The sequence below is a fragment of the Oryzias latipes genome, chromosome 20, assembly GCF_002234675.1.
Source record: "Oryzias latipes chromosome 20, ASM223467v1".
Taxonomy (NCBI): domain Eukaryota; kingdom Metazoa; phylum Chordata; class Actinopteri; order Beloniformes; family Adrianichthyidae; genus Oryzias; species Oryzias latipes.
Window position 1 is genome coordinate 23,102,568 of NC_019878.2, and position 21,089 is coordinate 23,123,656.

General features: G+C 41.6%; 1 protein-coding gene across 1 annotated transcript; it reads right to left on the reverse strand.

The window, feature by feature from the left end:
• Positions 1–2,461: 2,461 nt before the first annotated feature.
• gad2 (glutamate decarboxylase 2) lies at positions 2,462–21,063 on the reverse strand. Its single transcript, XM_004081175.4, has 16 exons — positions 20,328–21,063; positions 20,120–20,182; positions 19,861–20,010; positions 18,992–19,225; positions 18,122–18,212; positions 17,437–17,549; positions 16,934–17,049; positions 16,645–16,724; positions 14,989–15,043; positions 14,745–14,861; positions 12,241–12,305; positions 12,073–12,151; positions 11,848–11,997; positions 10,818–10,925; positions 7,563–7,652; positions 2,462–6,159 (listed from the first exon to the last, which is right to left on the reverse strand). The coding sequence occupies exons 1-16, from the start codon at positions 20,401–20,403 to the stop codon at positions 5,986–5,988; spliced, it is 1,761 nt and encodes a 586-aa protein (XP_004081223.3). The 5' UTR covers positions 20,404–21,063; the 3' UTR covers positions 2,462–5,985.
• Between the last annotated feature and the right edge of the window lie 26 nt (positions 21,064–21,089).

Below are 21,089 nucleotides of genomic sequence, written 5' to 3' on the forward strand. Positions count from 1 at the left end.
CTGGTTTTACAGGCAAACCGTAACTTAACTTTTTTTCCTCATCTGTCCTCTGATTGATCAGATGATCGATGATTTGTCTTTTAGTAAATCTCTCTGAAATATCAAACATGAATAAATAATAGAATTACTGACAATGAGCAGCCTGGAGCCAAGCTGAGTCTGCGCTCCACATGTTTCACTCAAACAAACCATGTAGAAAAATAAAACAGATGAAGTGTGCGGGGAGGAGGGATGAGGTCAACAGTCCGGAGCTCTTTGGGTTGCTTAGAAAGTTTTTCTTCTTTAAGTCGATAAATATGTTTCTGCAACCTAATGATTGAGATAAAACATGAAAATGAAAGTGATCCTCTGCAGCATCACTGCCGCATTTGCAGCTCATTTTAGAGGAGAAAACTGGATCCAGTCAGAAAAACTGAGGAAAGAGCGCCATCTAGAGGGGAAAATGTCAAACATGCTGGAATATTTCTTGATTTTCTCTTTGATTTTGGATCAGTTTGTGTTTATAATAATGTTAAAATAGCAGCTTATCTAACCTTTAAAGCAAATTGCAATGAATACAACCGTGCTAATACAAACACCTGGACTCTAGTTCTCTACTGAAGGTGGACGCCCAGGTGATGTCACATGCTCCTCCTCTGCAGCTGAAGCTTTTATTACGTAGTTTTCTGTCAACCATTTTAAACAAACGTCGTCTTGATGCTAAAACTGGATTTTCCTTCCCACTGGCGGTTCTCAGGATCCCCCCCCCCCCCCCCCCGAAATGTTCGCCTCCTCCTTTATGTGACCTCAGGGTGTGTTTCCACGCTGTGATGGTCCACTGCAGATGAGGCCAGAGGAGCCAAGCATAATGCTTCACTGGTTCACATTCAATTGGCATTTGCATCCAAAACTCTGTCTTTGACAGGAAGTCATTCCTCAACTGTGTTATATCAGCTGTTGCACGACGACTCTCTGGGTAAAGCATCAAGAAAACCAACAAAAGGACAGGAAAGTAACACAACAATGACTCTTTATATCTGGGCTGTTGTTGGTCCTCCTCAGTTGCAGCACTGACCACCACTTCTCCCAGTAATGCGTTTCGGGATGCGCTTTTCATCTCCTGCTCTACTGGTAAAAAGCTATTATTTAACAGCTCATGTAACTTCCTCAGATCTTTACTTACAAAAAAATAAATAAACAAATAAATAAAAATCGCATTTTTACAGGCAGAAACATGATTTTATTAAAGCGGTGTTGTATGGCCTGCAGCCGCTACTCGCCACTGTCGCCATCATTACCCCCTTTTTTCCCTGCCATTGCTGGCAGAGCGGCTGCTTCAGGCCCTTCACGGAAGAGAAAAAAGTTGATCACCATAGCAACCATTTTATTTTTGGGTCTCCTGGGGGTGACAAACATGTCCATGCAATTTTCAAAAGAATTGTCGAAAGTAAAAATTTAGAATTTCCGTAGCAACAGAGATTTTTGGTTAACCACGCCCACATTCCTAATACGGTCATATCTAGGATGACATATTTCATTCATCTTGAGCCAACGATTCATGTATTAAATTTCACAATATTTCTGTAAAAAAAAATGTGAGCAATGAGGAAACGCCTATTTTGGCGAGCTCGCCCAGATAACGGCGTTTAAAATCTGCAACTTCTAAAAGCAAGATTTTTTCCCAAGTAGCTTCCCGAAGATGCTTCAGGAGTTCAGGACGCGACAGATTGACATCCATAGGAGGAGTTTGAAGGGTCTGTACCGTTCTTTTCTTGAGACTTCCAGTGTAATCCATATCCATGATAATTTATTACCTTTGGAACACTAAAGAAGATTTTTTTAATTTAAGCAGTTCATTTTTGCAGCTCATTTTCCTACCAGGAAGTAAGACGACCCAATCTCTGAGGCTCCGCCTTTCCCTCCTTGTGGGTGCCGCCCATTTCATGACATCATCCTAGAGCTGGCCTCAGCAGCGTGTCGGCGTTTCTAACACGAAAACAAACAACATTCGATCTTTTGCAAAGAAGGACGTGCGTTTTGTTGACATAAAATGATTGATCACTGCTAGCTCCACTGAGAAAGTGGACGTGTGCGTTAGCGTTGGGGCGGAGCTGGCTGTGCAGATTCTTCCTGGAAGGGCGGTTCCTCCCTTTGTGACATCACAATATGAGGACCCGCTCATTTTTTTGAATTGGGAGGGTCTGGTGATCAGAGCGCAGGATTTTAAAGGAATACTCAGAAATGCACGAATGAATCAAAATACTGGCTTTGGGCTTGTTTTTTCGATCAATAAACATTATAATACACTTAAAAGCTTAAAAATTTGATATAGACACTTGAAATTTTTAGCTGGCGGGGTGACATTTTTGCTCAAAGATGCAGTAAGAGAGAAGAAAACAATCCACTCCTTCCGTCCAGAACGGCTGCTTTAACATCTAAAAAATAAAAAAAATTTAGGGATGAAAACAAAACGGCCAACAGATTCTCAGGCTTTCATATTTATTTCTTTTTACCCAAAGAGTAACATGTAGTTCAGGACAAATGAACGACTGAGAAGTTGTTACAGCAGTTGTTGCAGAACATAGGATTAGATACATACGGCAACCATGTGCTCAACGGTTCTCTATGTACTATATTGGGGGGGTTACAGTTCTCATAAACAAACAATATTCATTTTAGCAAGAAACAAGAGTCTGCTTTTTCTCTTTATATCTTAATAATCTAAGTTAAGGGTATGGAAGACTCAAAGTGACCTATAAAAAAACACAAGTAAACAAAAAACTATTATTTTTAAACAGTTTTTGCTTTTATTTATTGCTCAATATTCTACATTTATTCTGAAATTATCTGCTAAATTACATGTTTTCATTTTTATTTTTTCTTTGTCCAAATATATTACACAGATAATTTGAACGTTTTTCATTGTTTTTCTTTTGAGTTTCCTGAATGTTCCAGGACGCAACGTGTCACCAGAGGTTGCTGCTGTTTATCTTTAGATTCCCAAAGCTAACATTAAGTACGTTGTTGAGAAATCAGATGTTTTGTTGGTTTCCTAACCAGCCGTCATGGCAACAGCACAGTTTTCCAGGCCGATGAGGACAAATAAATAAAGAAATGTAACAACAGACCAAAATCTATATATCAATTTACCTGTTTTTAAGTCCCGTCACTTTCAGTCTTCCATATGCTAAAGAAAATGTACAATCCGTGGCCCCGTGACACATGACAACATACCGTCAGACACACAAACGGAGAGACGACAGGCAGCCGAGACACGTCAGAGGAAAGCAGGATTAATGCTGCTACCAGAAGCAGAAGAGAAAGAGAGGAAACAGGCGCAGAGCAGAAAGGAGCGTTCATATAGGCATGCCAAGGAGCTACACCGATACATATATATATATATATAGAGAGAGAGATACATAGAACACTGAAAGCTGCGACAGTCAAAGCAGAAAGACAGAAGATAGAGAAAGTGTATTAAGCGCGGAGGCGAGGTTAGCATGCTCAGCAGCACAGAGAAACGTGACAGAAAGCAGGACACGGGTCACATGTAAAGGCTAGAGCGACAGTGCACTAAACTACATGCTAAGCTATATAGAGGATGCTAAAAGCTAATTACAGGAGCTACACATACTGGATTCAAGTATATATATTTATGTATGTATATATAGATAAATAGGAGACTGTACAACAAACAAGCTGGATAAGCAAGGCATCGCATGCACGTGCAAAGGAAGCAAGACTAGCAGCAGAAGCAGCAGCAGCGACAAAAACGGCGTGCCTGGCCTTCCAAGTCTACCACAGTGAGATTTCTCTGAGATAATGTTGTCTGTGCCACAGTGGGGGGTGCCACTCTCAAACTTTAGCGCCACAGCATCTACAGACAGACGGCTCTGGACGGACTCATGTCAGAGCAAAGACCAAAGAGTTTTTCTGCAGGGTACTCCAAAAACATCGACTCGTGGACATTGCACATTATCAGGTCACTCTAAAGTGCACGACCTCCCCTCTGGAGGAAAACTGGACAATACTGTAAAATATTCTACTAAGGCAACACAGTTACAAACACATTTAAGGTACACATCGGCACATATCGTCAAGTCATCACTTGTGCACACTGAAACACAGAGTTAAAAATGGCTTTGCATATCGGTTTCAAACCCTAAACGGCGGAGGTCGGCCGAGTGGGACTCCGCGGGAAATCAGGACGAAATCCGTTGCTTTCCGTTAAGCCGACGCCTGAACCACGTTTCCTTTCAAATAGCGAGAAGAGTCACAACGTTTCCGACACACACACACAGAAGAAAAAGCTTTTCAGGACTAATAAGATGAAAATACAGGATCTATATCAGAGATAGAGAAAATATGAATACTTTTACCTCACAAATAGTCTCTGGCTATATGTCTTATATACACGTATGTATACACAATGATATGTACTTAGGACATCTTGAAATACTATTTACAGTCCATGATCACATGTGATTGTACACTGATTGACCATGTTGAGTAAATTGTGCTTTTCTAACTTGTTCTAAAGGAAATGCTACAGACAATTCTCAGATATTATTTTCATTTTAATCTTTACGAAACACAGAAACGTGTGTTTTTTTTGTGGGAAATAATGTTAAATTGAACAAGTTTGCCTCATTTTCTATCTTTTCTTAAATATATTGCTTCAGAAGAAATCTCAGTCCTCAAATCCTTAACAATAAAGTTATTTTCTTTAATATAATTTATTTTAGAGCCTATCCAAAAGCCGAACAGTTTTACCATGTTATAGTTTATATATTTAACCTTAAATTCAATAAAAACATATATAGGTAAGATCTTTTTCTTAGCGTGATTATTTTGTATTTAGCTTAACGTCTGAGTCCTAGTCACTCAGTGTCATTGTCTTCTTGCACCCTGTTGTCTATTTTTCATGCACTTAAGGTGACCCACTTAGGGGCCACCTTGATACCTAAAAATACCTGAACGATGACGTTAGCTGCACGTACGGGAACTGAACATACTGTTCCAGGTGAATGGATTCAGTCATGGTTTGACTGTGTAGTCTGGAGAACTTGGGAGAAATTAAAAGGAGTTTCTGGAGTTATTTTTGGTGAAACAGGGTCAGCGGGAAAACCCCTCAATTGAACTGCACATGGTAGTTAACACGTAAAATAGGGACTTTAAATTCTGGAAGCTGAAACGTATTCTCATTGTGAAAGATCAAATAAAATACATGCAGTACCCAAAATGACCACCAGAGCGACAGGCTTACTTGATGTGAGATGCTATTTTGGCAGATGAACCGAAATGAAAGGTTGAAGCATGTTTGTGTCAATAAAGGTTCCACCAACACTGTCGAGCGGCATTAGTGCCAATAAAAAAGTGTTGCTGTCAGCATTAGCATCCAGTTTAATCTAGAAGTTGTGGATTATTCTCGCCAACATGCCAGCAGCTTGCGTCATCGGTAAATAGTGTAAATGTTCCGGTGTCCTAACCATGCACGACCCGGCTAAACGTTACAGACGGTTTGGAATTGTCCCTGTTTGTGCAGACGTGGGGGCAGTTGAAGAAGCCGAGGTAAAAGTGAAGAACCCAAAGCCTCCACAGATCACAACCACATTTGGCACTTTACCGCGTACTCTGCAAACGAGGAAGGAAAAAAGACAAAAACCCTCTTCCTCTGTGACTGACAGGCATGTCAACCCACAAAAAAGTACACAAATAGTTACGTCACTTAACACAACTCCCACTACACAATGAGAAAGGCAGACAGAAGCACTTTTACAAAGCTCTGGACCCGCTTGGTCCACGGCAAAGCTGCAATACTTAATATATGGACATATTTGTAGATATTTTTCTCAAATGTAATCTTAAATATATATATATGTATATATATATATATATATATATATATATATATATATGACTTGCAGGAAAGAGAGAGAAAAAAAACGTTACCAGTACATTCACGACAAATATTTCATCCGCCAAGGGGAAAAAGAATTTAGAGTCTTATAGATCATGGCCGAGGCGTTCAATCTCTTCGATAAGAAAGTCGATGTCCTCGAAGGTAGCAGCGGGATTTGAGATGACCATGCGGAAGAAGTTGACCTTGTCTCCTTGCGGTTGGTAGCTGACCATAGTTGTGCCGTACTCCATCATCCGGGCTTTTATGACGGGAGCCACCTGACAACATGCAGCAGTCAGAGTACAGATTACTCGCACAAGAGAGAAGGATTGGGGAGGAGTTCATGAGGATGGTAGTTCATGATGAAGATCAGTTTGATTTCTGAGAATGAAAGACCCAACCCAATGAAAATAATTTTCTTTTTTGTGGCATTTTCTAATTAAAATTGCATTTCTGAGTTTTTTTTGTTGTTTAAATCAGACAAAAATTGCTGTTTGAAAAAGCGTGTATATACATACAAGCTTCAAACGACGGGTCATAAGCTCTCTGCTCTGCTCCATTCTGATGCGTCCACTGTCAGACAAATAGATCCATGAACGATCCCTCTGCTCGGATCTGGATCTAAACTGTTTAGCTGGATAGTTCTGATATTTCCGCCATTTTTGCTGCACCGCTAATGCCAGCTTGTGGTTGAGAGGGGCTGTAAAAATAGCAGGACAGAGTGTTGGGAAAGGGGGGCGGGCTTACTCTGCGCTAACAGTCCCGGCCACAACTCAGAGGTGAATTTCTAATAAACTCCTACTGCTTTGCACAAATTATGTTCTAGAAAAACGACTTCTGATTTAAGCTTTAGAGGGAATAATAATAGGCTGACTGGGAACGCTTTGGAAATAGATCAAAAGATGATCGTAGTCGAACTTTAAACGCACAAACAAAAGCAGATTTCATAGCTGCCATGTTAAAATCTCAGTAAAGATGACACAAAGACAAAAAAAGGCATTCTGGACAGCTGGAAGATGGACATGTAGGTCTGAAAGGCGAGGAATTAGATCTTTTTTCCAATCCTGACATTTTTCCATCTGCGCCTGATTCACAACGATTTTTAATAAAGAAATACTCAGAAATGCAGTTTTAGCTTAATTATTTTATGTAAATGTCCTCCATCATCACAAAAATGCCACAAGAACATGCCAAAATCACCAAAAACACAGTTTTTTTTATCAGAGTGGGTCTTCAAGAAGTTAAACTTATTCAGAGAACCGTTTATCTGGCAGTGGTTAGAACAGATCTGGGGTGGAGAAAATGGGCCTATTCTTTTATAAAAAAATAAAGACTTCCTCCACAAAGCTTTAATCTGTCAACACGATTGAGCGGGAATTCATAACATCAGCCCAGCTTTAAAGTAGGAAACGGCAGCATCTGCAGATTTATGACAACGACGTGGGTTTCACAGAGGCTCAGAGAGCGCCGCGATCTCACACTCGCTCCATCCCTTTGGGCTAATTTTCAATTAGAGCGGCTGTGCTGCTGCTGGGATGCTCAGGACGGTCACAGGAAAAGTTCAGCCCCTCCTCTCCTTCATTAGAAGGATGCGGCGCTGACGGTGACAGACCCGCAGGGGCCTGTGCAGGTCTGTTTGGGGCAGATACCACCGTCAGCCGTCTTATCTGGGCTCACCCACCTTGTGCAAGCGTTTCTTTTTTTCATCCTTGTCCTCTATGTAGCGCATCCCGGGGGGAAGGTACCAGAAGCAGACGTTGGTGTGCTGAGGCTAAAAAGGAACACACAAAAACAGGAAACAATGGATACACAAATGTACAACTTTGCACAAAATAAATACCAGAAAAACTGGCTGGATTTGGAAAAAAATAAGATAAAACTTTCATTTAAGGGATGTTGCACTATCAAAGATCCAATAACAGACACTTACAGTTATCAAATCTACTGAAGCTGCACTTTATCTGTGTTTTTCCATCACTGTCAGTCGTTCGCATCACGCTCCAGATTCACTAAGTTATGATGATTGTGTGGATGCTCCAAAGGATCAAACATTTTCTAAAGTGTGCACGATTAAAACAATTTAAAAACATGAATGCATCCATTTTAAACTGTTAAATATGAATCCTTTTTCTATTTTTCAGGTTAAGCTATTTTTCTAGATTCATTTATGCAGAAAAGTGTCTTTTTTATCCTCTATTTTCTGTTGAATTTATGAGCTCAAATTAGATTAAGAAACAAAATAGTCCAACTTAAACATCCAGACACGCTTTTATAAGTACAACACAAAGGAGGAACAGTAGAAATATGTGTTCTTGTATTTATTTATAATTTATTTACACATTTTCTCCATTAGTTTGAACTGTTTGTGGTATTTTTAAACGTATTCATAAAGTTTGTTTCAGTAAAGTCACTTTTAAATCTCCAAATAAATGTGTGCATATTATGGGAAATAAAATGTGTCAAAAAAAGAAAAAAAAAAGAAAGTGATGTTGATTTCCACCAAAATATATTAAAATAAAAATCATTCCATATTTTGTTGCAATCTCTGCTTTCACCTTATTTTTTATAATTGTACTGAAGCTTTGGGAAGTACATACATCTATATGCATCATCTGGATATATTATTAAAAAAAGGCAAGTCTCTTAAAATCTAAATGATCTGACATTTTCTTCATAAAATAAGATACAACTTGCCTCTTTTTCGCTTACAATTTTTTTCTCTCCAATCAAATACACTTAGAGCAACATTTTCTGCTTTACAGTAACTTCAGTAAAACTGTGGAATGATCCACATTCAGAACTAAATCAAAGTTAAAATAAAAGAGTTTTTGTCTTTACATCAAATCTGATTGACAGTCATGTGGATTTTATGTTGAGCCTCATAATGATTGTAAAGACCTGCAGCCCATTAATAGATCCTCCAGTAAATACAGATTATAAAATGAAATAACTGTATAAAAACCAACAACAATCTTAAATTCATCCACTGGATCAAACCAAGGATCTCCTGCCCTGAAACAGATGTTCTCACCTGAAAAGGCCGCTCCCTACATTTTGTGCGTTTTCCACGTATGAAGTTTCGGTTTTTCGTGATGCATGCCTGACATACTGTATGTCATTCATAGGTGTTTCTTGTGTCCGTCGCAGATCTCCGTCGAAGGTTTCGGCAGACGGGTCTTTACGTGAATTCGGTTTTGAGCTGTTTTATAATATTTGGTGGGTTGAGAATTACGCAGTTCATGTGTATTTTGCATCGTTTTTACGCAATTATTACAAAAACGTTTTCAATTGTGCGATTTGTTTTTTTTCGCGAGATGCAAATTTGTGTTTTTCCACAACCGTATGTCTAACGGACTTTTCACGCATGAACCACCGATGGTTAACTTTTATATCACGTACACAGCGCACACGTCACATTCAATTCACGTAATTAACCCATGAACTGCATATAAACAGCGCAATAATCACACACAGTTCATGTTCTATGTTGGTTTACGTGTTTTTTGCGTGGTTCGTTCTTCTTCCAGGGTTTTCACGTAATTCATTCATGATACATCTGTAAAAACCACAACTTTTCTCACTTTCTCTACGTATTTACACCTATGACTGACTTTCAATCCAATCCACTTTATTTATAGAGCACTTTTCCGAAAAACAAACAGTTTCTGTGCTGGACAGAGACTAAAGTTAGATAAAAATTATTAGACAAAATAAAAAAAAAATCCACAATCAAATGAATAAAAAAAAGATAAAAACACATAAAAAACACAGAAGACCCACAACTCTCGCGCTGATAAAAGTTTTGTTTTTTAAGACGAGACCCTCCACAGTGGGCGCTGTTCTGACATGAGGAGGCAGAGCGTTCCAACAGTGATCGCTCCGTCTCCTCTAGTTTTGAGCCTCGTCATGGGCTCCACGAGCTGGAGCTGACCTCTGACCTCAGAGGACGAGCTGGTTTATAAATCTGAAGAGACGTATTTTGGAGCCAGCCCATGTAGAGCTTTAAAAACAGACAATAACATTTTCAAATGAATCCAGTGCAAGGGCGCAGGAATGGGTTCAACGTGCTCGTGTTTTCTGGTTCCTGTTAAAAGTCGTTCAGCGGAGTTTGAACTAACTGCAACCGGGAAAGTGCCTTGTGGGAAATCCCAGTGTGAAGTGCGTTGCCATTTGATGCTTCAAAGATCCCAGTGTGAGTCATGAAGAGATAAAAGCGTGCACGACCCGCTCAAAAATAATAAAAGATAAAAAGGGTTTAGCTTTAGATAAAAGCTGCAGGTGATAAAAACTCGATTTTTAAACGCCATTTATATGTTTGTCAAAGTCACTGTCCATCCGTGGAATATGCGCAGAAATGTATGTAGTGGCTGCGTGACACTACAGCTAGCTTTTTCTCTTCCTTTACCTCAGCCTCGTTTAGCTCCATCTTTTCTCCAACCTGAGACTGGTGCAGCGGCTCGATGGGAAGGAGGCGGAGCCGTCGCGTGAACACCTGGGTCACTGCCCAAAAACACTTTTCTCATCCCGCTGTGACGCTCTCAGCCTTTTTGAGAACAACAGTCCTGGCTGATCTGTTACTGAGCTGTCATTATAAATGGCCGTGGATGTCCAGATGCTTTTCTGAGAGAAGAGGTTTGGCCCCCCCCCCGACCCACACACGTTAGCGTTGTAGTTCGGCTTTGCAGAGGATATTTCAGACACCGTGCTATTCATATGCATATAAGCAATTACAGGCTGTTATGCTATTCATTAAACATAATAGCAGCACATTACACTGGCGGCTCGGAGTAACAATGGCATTCATCCAACACAAAGCTGAAGCCGTCTGCGTGCCAATCAAGTCCTCCGTAATGAGGCCGAACGTGGACGTGTTAGCTCTTTTTCCCTGGACGGACTGCAGACCAATGACGGAAGTGAAGGATGGACGCCTACGTACCTTCCCGTCAAAGACCATCTCATAGCCATCTCTGTCCTTGATCTTGTTGTAGAGATACTCCGACAGCTCCAAACATCGGTCAATCTGAGCCTCGAAGCCGATGGTTCCCTGGAATGAAAAAGAAACCTCTGATGTGGAAAACTCTGGATGAAGCCTAAAGCTAAACGCCAGTTCTTGAATGCACATTTACCCCACGGGGTTCACACTGGGCAAACAGGGAGGGGCTTCTTATCGATTTTCGTTCACAGACCAGTGTGAACACCGGATGCTAAAAACACGTTCAAGAACCCGTGTTCACATGCTGGGAGTGTATGTAGCATAATACATAGAAAAGCAACACTTCATAGGTTTTGTAACACGATTAGCAGCTAAAAATCTAAAAACTAAGTCATTTACTGCATTTAAATCTTATTGTGTCTGCGTTTATGCAGCCTAAAGCTCAGATCATTTTTACTGAAAAGGAAATACAAATGGGATTTTTTTCATCTTCACAACAATTTGAATAAAAGAAATTCGGAGAAATACAACTTTAAGCTTAATTTTCCTTATATATGTCCTCCATCATCAGAAAAATGGCCACAAGAACATGTTAAAACATCAAAAACACACTTTTTTAGTCAGAGTGGGTATTTAACGACTTGCAGAAAATGTTGACAGGAATGAAAAACCACCATAAAAAACAAAAAGTGTCAGATATGAGTGATAGGAACACAGCCGAGGAACATCTACACGCTAAAGAGAACAAAACCTGGAACCTGAACACAACTTTAGAGTCCATAAAAACACTAAAAGATAAGTAGGTCAAGGCAGGTTTTTTAATTTTTATTATATTTATGCGTGTTTTTCACTTTCTCTCAACAAATTAATGATCGAAAACTTTTTAGCCTGAAACTTGTTGAAAGCAGGAATTGTATTTGTGTTTTGAAAAGGTTTATGAGCTAAAACAACCAAACATTAAAGCGTTAAATAAAGGCTTAACAGAACATCTCTATGGTTTGGTATTGTGAAGGAATCCCTGCACAGCCTCTACCTTGGCTCTCCACATGAGCCACAGCTTGAAGATGTCCACATGGCGTCCGCACTGCAGCGCTTTGTCCCCGGTGTCATAGGAAAGGTCGTACTGTTTGTCCTGCTGGAAGAGGTAGCAGGCGTGCATCTGGTTGCAGTTCTGCATCAAACCCTGTGGGGTCAGATCCGGAAAGCGGTTATTTCAAGCATCCAAACCAGGAAAAAGCTCTGAAGGATCCATCCTGACCTCTTCTCTAACCAGCAGGGCGGAGCACTGCAGAGGGACGGACATCATCTTATGGGGGTTCCACGTCACTGAGTTGGCCCTGCAGGAAAAGGCCGTTCAAAAAGTTGGATTAGATGCTAATGTTTGTTGCTTTTTTCTTATAATTCCATAAAACAAAGAGTTATTTGCCTCTCAACTCCATCTAGTTTCCATCTATGTCTTCTGGACATGAGCAGACTTCCTCCCCATGCTCCCTGAAAATCACAGAAGGTTCAGACTCTGTTTGTGTCATGAATATCTATCAGGCATTTTATATCAAAATGTGAGTCTTCTCAAGATTCTTTGTTGCTTTTATAATTGTCTAAACACACCACTCATTGCTTTAATCTGGACATCTCTCATCAGTATCTGTTCAAACTTGAATTCTCTTCTATTTTTGGATTAAAAACAAACAAAATAGGGCTTAAAAATTAAAGTTGTATCCCAAATTCTTCCACAGGAAAGGAAGAAGGGCAAACAAAAACAGCCTCGATCGGAGAGAAATGTTCTCTTTGTTCTTCTTAAAGTCGAGAGCGGGAAATAAATTTGGTTTATTGCAAACACAGCAGAAGAAAATCGTTTCAGGCACAGTCGCTATGCATGAAAAAAACGAAAGATTCATCTCAGGTGGGAAAAAAGATCTGAATTTAAAAAGGAAAAAGGAGCATTTTTCATCAGAAACCTTCCTTAAAACATTTATAAGTACAGTAGAACATAAACAAATACAAAACTTCCCCCCAGAGGCAGCCATAATACTCTCTTTTTGGAGAACATTTAAAACGGGATGTCAAGAATAACACTGCTGACTTGCTGCCAAGAACAGAGGTGGAAGGGTCATGATTAGGAGCATTTTGTAGAAACTGACTCCAGTTATTCAAGTCAGAATGATGAATAATTATGTTTTTAATGTTTTAGTGCAAACTCACAGGGTCTTCATGTCAGAGGTGTTTTTATTTGCTGCTGCTGTTTTCCTCATTTCAGTTTTTAGCTAAGATTGCATCAAAGGTTCGTACAGAATCACATTTCTGTTCATTTAAAGCGGGTTTTAAAAACTCTTTTGTTTTGCATTTAGCAATTTATTCTTAAGTGCAAGAAACGATGTCAACCGTTACAGTTCTTTAGGCTGCAGTGATGCGAGAACACGAGGAAGAAGCAAACGTTAGCAGCCACAAACAAAACCACAATCGAAAAACTAAAATAAAAGCATAAAAACTCACAGATTTTTACCATTAGCCCTTAATGTGGTTAACTTCCTGTTCTGTGCTCTTATTTTGAAATCTATTTCCTCGAATAACGAAATCTCTCATTTTAGTAAATGTTTGAAAAACCTTTATTCCTGAGTGTGCATCACTTTTGGTTTGTCTGTTTCTCTGACAGTTTTGATGCTTCAAAGTAACCATGGAAACCTTTAAACAAACAGAAACGACTGTGGTGAGTGAATTAAATGGGATTGTTTAAAAGTTATGGATGAAAATCGGAATGGGACTTTTTCTTCTTTCAGCTTAGTCAGGTTTGAAAAACAACAGACGTGTGCTTTTGTTCCTGTATTTGGATTACTGGCCACACTGATGTGAATCCACTGTTTGCCCTGAAAAAACAAACATTTAAAGGTATAACTTCAATTTTTAACAACTTTATGAAGAAATCCAAAGCTGAAGCAGTAGAATCTTTCAAATTCACTCAAGATTGGGTTTTAGGAGCAAAAAGATGTCACTAAATAAATGATCGTTTTATCTCCAACAAACAAAAAAACTGTCCGATATTAACAAACATTTGCCAAAAGTTAAATCATTTTACTTCAAAGAAACAAACTTAATTAGTTGAATTTGAAAAGGTTTCCCTGAATCACTGCTCAAACACATCAGTTTACATATCATAGACAGATGTAAACTGGAACAAAACATCACCAGAGCAGAGACCAAACCAATCAGAACCGTTTTAAATCCACGGTGCCACAAAGCAAAAGAATTTATATTTGTTCTTTATCCAAAATCCGTTCCAATCTCTGTGGCTTTTTCATCAGACACAGCCAGAATGACGCCGGTCTTTTAGTTTTTTTCTAATTCATGAAAATGATAATAACACATTGTTGTTTCCTAACTGATTCAGTAACACCGAGGAGCTTCCATGTGAAGGTTGTGGTAAAACTTCTCCTCGTGATCCTCGGGTGAAACCCTCTCCAGTAGGCGGAGCTGCAAACATCAGCTCCCTGTGGAACAGACGCCGCCGCCACCGCCGCCGCTTTCTAAAAACACTTTTTCCATCTCAGCATGTTAACAAATGATAGACAAGGCCATTTGAGCCTCCTAATAGAGGTGTCCCCCTGTCGAGACAACATCACCTTCATTAATACAATCCTTTGGTGGGGGCGGGGGGGAGAGGCTACAGTGATGGCACAGCCCAGGGAGGCAATGATTTACAGCCTCTGCTCTAGTTTTTCTCATCTCCACTGTTAGATAGGGAATGGCTAGCTCTCTATCTGGGTCAGCTCCTTACGGTTGGAGGCGGGAGACATAATAGATCTGTCAAACTCGGAGGTGAGCCGTGTGGGTCCGAGTGCTCCTCCGCTAAAACCTCCTCCTCCGGGAGGAGTAAAGATAACCGCTTAAAGACAGCTGCAGCAGGAGGCGTAACTAGGATTCCTTTGGACTCACATCCACATGCATCCAGATGTTGTACTTCTTGCAGATGTCGGAGATGGCGATGAGGGGGTCAAAGGCTCCGTACACCGTCGTCCCGGCGGTCGCACTCACAAAGAAAGGCACAAAGCCCTGCACAGGGAAAAAAACAACACAAAAGCATGTAGCGCACGCCCAAATTTCTGTTTGAGGCTGATGGGCCCCATAAAGCCAATGCTGCATGAAGTCACGGCTGTGTATTTATAGCGCGCCACATTACCTTCTGTTTCGCCTCCAGTATTCTTCTCTCAAGGTCAGCTGGGATCATTTTACCGCTGCAAATAAAACAAAGCCTCAGCTGACGTAGTGTTGCTCTAATCAGACAGTAAAGATGCTTACAAAACAGAAAGATGATCATCAGAGCCACCGCAGCTAAGTGGGCAGAAGATGAGCCCCCAACCCAGAGGGAGCGAGACATTAAGTGAAATGGATTTAAGATAACTTCCACCAAGGTCTCGACTTAAAAGAGCGCAATGGAGCATCGGCCTGTTCCCAATCATCGTCAGGAAAAAGAAGTTGATGCAGATTTCATTTCAAAACTTGAAAATGTCCCAATAATGAGCAGTTGATCTGATGCAGCTGCACAAACAAACCCAACAGAAACTCAGGTTTGGTGGACCAACAACACCTTTCAGAAAAACAGATGTCTTTTTTTTTTCATTTAACAACAGAAGATCCTGAAGACTACAGCTTTATTACTGGATACTCAGGTATACAGGTGTGTTTCCTGACAGACCCTCATGGAAATCTATGTTCAAACCCTTGGAAACTCGAACCTTTAGGTATTTTTGAGACCTTTTAAAAAAAAAGTCTGTTTATGCGCAATTCAATGTCAGCCAAGTCAACATTTATGAATTTTATATCATGCAAGTTGCTTAGATCTAAACTTAAATGTTGGAGTTTTGATGCACTGATCCACTTTGGGGCAGAATATTGAGGGGAAAAAAACACACACAAACAATGTTTAAGCATGGTATTTGGTTGATCATGCTATGGGATTCTGCCCCATAAAACTTGTTTAAAAAAAAGTAAAAGCATTTGAAAAGATTCAATGATGATAATATCAGAGAAAAAGGTGAAATGTTAGACCTAAGGGGCCATGTGAGACTGCAGGGGGGTCTTAATCTGCCCTCCCAAGTCAGAAAGGTAGTAGACCCCAGAAGCCAGAAGCTCACTAAAGTCTTTATACCATTGATTGGATCAGTCTCATAATATGTTTCCTGTTGTTTAAGTTATAAACGGACCAATCAGACGCCTTAATAAACGTAAGTGGAGCTTCCTGGCCCCCACGACCAACGCTCAAGTGGAAGGGGTGTGGCTTTTCCACAATCTCACCCCTGATTGGTGAAAGTGGTTGCCATAGAAACTCAGACCAACTCGGTCACTGGTTCTGCCGCTGTCTGGCTCCAAATACGATGGCGTCTGAGTTGACTTCATTTGGCCAGAACTGGAAGTAAAACATTTTCTATGGATGACGCCACACTCTCTCACTTCAGATCATGGATTAAATCAATGGTTAGAGCTGCTAAGAACAGTATTTACAAAAAAAATATAAAGTTATTTGAACAGAAACCTATAAAATTGTAAAGGTTTATGAGTTTTTGAGTTCATTTACCCTAAAGATTTGATTGATTTTGCTAAGTCAAACATAAAAAAGTGCTTTATGCAGATGAAACGTTTGATTTCTCAGCTTTTTAGTCTTTATCTACATGTAGTCAATCCGGTCATTGACTTTTCAGGGTCAAACAGGAGAAATGTGAGACACTTGGCCCGCATGTTGGAGAATAAAAGACAGATTAAACAGCATGAAGATCATTCTGTGGATGAACTCCACTTTCATGTATGGATCACAGAGGCTAACAGAGTCAAATGTTACCATTCGTCCGCTTTGATGCAGATCACACTTTCAGTCCCGATGCCGAGAGCCGCCGCCCCCTTCTTGATGGAAAAATGGCTCTGACAGAATAAAAGAGGAGGAAAATAAGCGATCAGATCACAGGAGCTCAAATAAATGGGATTTTCTGTGCGATGAAGGAGGCAGCCATGAATGTGACACACACACACATCTGTCAGCGTGTGTCCTTTTGTGACAGACGCACAAACGACGGCTGTAAATCAGGAGTGAGCGGCGGACACAAAAAAATATAAAGACGAGGAGGCCTTACGTGCTCCGACGTGAAGGCCACCAGTCTGGGGACGGAGGACATCCCCTTCTCCTTCACCTCAGGGAACATCTTGAAGCGGGCCAGCAGCATGGCATACATGTTAGAAATAGCCCCCCCTGGAGGACAGACATGGATTTGCAAACTCAGAGGAATCGAAGATGGAAGAATTTCAAAATGGGTGTTTTTAAAACGAAGACATGAGAATTGTTTGCAGCTGACAGGAAAACATTCACAACCCCCACCCCCCCACCCCCCGAGACAATCGCAGCTTTTCTCATTAAAGCCTGCAGAGGCTGCTCCTCTTCATGCTTCAACCACCAGAGCGTGGGAGACATTCAAGAAAGGGGCTGATGGGGGCTTAAGCTAGAAAAGGAGAATTATTTTATGCTAATTGGCCCTGAAATGACTTCCATTTAGATCATCAAAATGCAAATTGACACATCCAAGAAGTTGCAGAGCCTTGTGCAGCACGGAGGGAGGGGTGAGCACAGCCTCACACATACCAGGTGAAAAGATGCCATCTCCTCGCCCTTCCGGCCAGCCAATGATCTCCCTCATCTTCTTCAGGGTGACGTATTCCAGCAGCACAAAGACAGGAGCCACCTCATAGGTGAACCTGCGTTACACAAGAGGCGTCACATGGGTCTGTTACACAAGTCCTGACTGCTCACCACAAATATGGCACACAAAGTGACTGAATTTGATCTACGAACATCCCGGGTTGTGTTTGTGTGGTGTGGAGATAACTGCTGATTTCTTTAATGGAAAGAATACATTTTATTTTGAAAATCTATCAAGCAAAAGCCGTTTTGTGTCTTTGTTTGCAGGTCACTGCAGCTGGCAAAGCTGCAGCTTTTATCAGCCCAAAAACACACATCAGAAACGAGCTTCAGATTAGTCCGATTTCAATTTCAAGGCTAATTTTCTCCCATTTAATCCCCGGGGGATCAGAAGTGAGGAGGGGGGGATAAAAGGTTGTAAATGGAGGGGTGCACTGTGGGGTAAAAGGAGGCAGTGGGGGGCGGGGGGCGTTTTCATTTCACCCTATTCATTTGGCATGATTGAGGGGGAAGAGCCACTATCAGCAGAGCACATGCGGATGCACCGGAAATGGAATTCCTTCTCATCAGCCGTTATCTGCGCTCGCGATCGGGCCAAAGCGGACCAAAGCGGGCCGCATTTACTCACATGTTGGTGTTGGCCGTGGATGTTAGCCAGTCAGCAGCCAGTCCGACCATGTCTAACCCCGTGGAGAGCTGATTGAAGTACCTGGGATGGGCTGAAGGGAAGGCAGAAGAGGAAGAGGAGGGAGACGTGATGCAGCTTGCGCGCTTTTATGCAGAAAAGTCAAAGGAATTCGAGGAGAAACGAGCTGGAGCTGTCAATGCGGAGCCGCTTTAATTGCAGACTAGCAAATGATCTTTGAAAATAATGCAAACATTTGGCTTTTGCAGCGGCTGCTGTGTGGTTTATTACAGGGTAAACATTCTCCAAATGCGCTTTTTCTGATTACGCATTTTACGCATCACAAAACAACACAACTGGTTGGTTTGAAAACCCCTAAACCATGTCACAATGTTTTATTCCAGTCCATAAAAATGCCTAATCTCTTTTTTAAATACAATTTTGTATTAAAAAATAAAAAGACACAGGACAGCGTGTCTATATTGAGGAGGCTGAAAGGTCGTAAATGTCCTCCTGCGCGTCACTCAGCGCAGAATAATGGAGTGGGCCCATGAAGCCTGATTATTAGCCTATTATCTGCCGCCTGCTGAAGCACTTTCGCTGCGTCACTGCATTTATCGGTCTGGTGGCTGCAGTCAGGAGGAGGAAAACGGGGACACCTCCCATTATGGAGCTCCTTCATCATGTCTACCTCCGCTTTCATCGCTTTGTTAGGAAAATTTTAGAAGAAAGGCGCAGAGATTTGGAGAATGCGTATAAACGTTTATTTAGGGAGCTATTTTTTTAACGATTTTTCTGGGGGCAAATTTAGACACGATTTGGATTTCCCAAAAATAATCATAAATGTTTTATCACAGAAAAGGCGAAACTTGCCTGTTTTTATGGCGTATTTGAGCGTCGCGCGGCAGCTGATCAAGATATCATCCAGAGTGGCCGGTTCGTGCTGCAGCTCCCAGTTGTTGAGCTGCAGCAGCTCGTTTGGATAATGAAAATCAATAACTTTCGTTTCTCGGTCGAAAGACTCCACGATGTAGGCCAGTAAGATGTCCACCACCTCCTGCAGGAAGGTCATGGTTTTGGCATCTCCGTCCAGTGCCGGCAACAAGTCTGCGTAAACAACAACAAACAAATAATTGGATCCATGAAGGAACGCGCTCGCGCTCCACACCCGGTTTTCCACCGAACGTCACCTTTTGGGGCCTTGAATACAAAATCAGATTATATCCACTAAAATTACTCTGTTTAAATATGCATGCTTTTAAAATACTAATAATAAATAAGCTGATTTAGTGCTTTGATTTTAAATTTTTGCAGCGCGCAACACGTTCAAGGACAAGATTTGACTGAAGGTGACCTTTGGAAATAAAATAAAATATATATATATATATATTTGATTTTCTTTGCGTTAAAAATGCCTTAAAATTATCTCACAAGCACAACGTAAATATAATAATTAATTTTCCGTTTACATTATTGTCTTTATGTTTTATTTGACGAAAAGTAAAAATAATAGTCATTTTAAAAATAGCACCAATACACCATTAGGCCCCGTTGATTAGTTTCTAGATTTGCTAAAAATGAGCAAAATCTTTTCTTTCAAAATATTTTTGAATTGTTTTATAAAAAATATACTTAAATATGAGCTAAGTTATTTTTAAATCTTACCAAAAAACTAAGGTTAAAAATGCATGGTATTTTTCTGGAAAGCATTTCGAGGATGGAGGTGCGTAAAAGCATCAGACCTGTTGAATAGAGGTCGGAGAAAACCACGTCGGCTTTGGTGCAGTTGCAGGGTTGTTTGTTGCAGCCGCAGGTTCCGGCTGCAGACGTCTGCAGCGGCTGCTTTGAGCCCGATTCGGCGGTTTTCTCCACTTCCCCGACGTTGAGCAGCGCTTTGAAAAACAACGTCGAGGCGTCATTTTGATCAATCAAATAAATGAACCTAAAATATTGTACCCGGCGGGCCCCCAGCCCCCACACCCCACTCCTTCACCGACGTACCACATATTTTCGATCCAATTCCTCCGGATAATTTTTGGGCCGCCGCTTGGCACCAGGCTCTAGCTGCAGGGCAGAAGAGGAAATAAGGTGAGCTCCAACTTTGTGAGAGAATGTGCGCTCAAAGCCAAAGAGGCCTGTTCGTCAGGGACAAAGCGCGCTTTCCTCCTCAGACTCAGAGGTCATGTCTAACAGAAAACAAAGCACTCACGCGTGCTGGGGCTCTGACTCCCGGTGTTGGCCCCCGCATTATCTCCGCCGAGAGACCAGAACCCGTGAGATGCCATCGTCGGCGGTCGTTAGGAGCTGCAGGAGACACGGAGACCGACGGAGCCCATCCACTCACGACGAGCTGGAGCTGTTCGGAGCCGAGGTGGTGCTGAATCTGCCCTCAGACCGCGGATCCAGCCGCGCATCCGCCGCGCACCGTGGGCTGTGGGGAGGAACGGGGGGGCTAACGGAGCAAAAAAGGCGTCCGTTGGCGGGAGTCCACAGGTGCGCGAGGCATGAAGCAGCGTCTCCGCGCAAAGAAAATCCCGCAAAACACTGCGCACTCAGGCGGCGCGCAGCCACTCCGCGCGCAGAGGACAAATGAGGATGTAACACGAGTGGGCAAGTTTCAGGAAACGGATGCGCGTGATGGAAAGTGCTGAATGTAAAAATAGAGTTAAAAAAAAGACCGAACTAAGAGATGATTGGCAGCTGCAGCTGGTGGTAAATGCGCAGCGCAAAAAGCACGCGTAATTGCGACCAACCTAAATGTTCACGTCACCAAAGAAATCCCATCGTGATTCACTTCAGGGTCATGACGAACCGCGTTGCGTCGTGCGTCGTGACTCCGCACCCACCCCCCACCCCCAACATGTTGCCCCCTGCGAGATGAATTTACCCTCCATGCGCGTGGAGAGCTAATTCATCCGCGCGGCGATCGCGGACCTTTTTCTTGGCGACCGGCTGCTCTAATTGCGCGCCT

What these genes read in the sequence shown, in the direction of transcription:
- gad2 (XM_004081175.4), bottom strand. Translation starts at nt 20,403, where the DNA reads ATGGCATCTCACGGGTTCTGGTCTCTCGGCGGAGATAATGCGGGGGCC. An exon ending in AATTGGATCGAAAATATGTG is followed by an intron (nt 20,011 to 20,119) that starts GTACGTCGGTGA and finishes TGTTTTTCAAAG; the next exon opens with CGCTGCTCAACGTCGGGGAA. An exon ending in CAAATACGCCATAAAAACAG is followed by an intron (nt 18,213 to 18,991) that starts GCAAGTTTCGCC and finishes CCTTCCCTTCAG; the next exon opens with CCCATCCCAGGTACTTCAAT.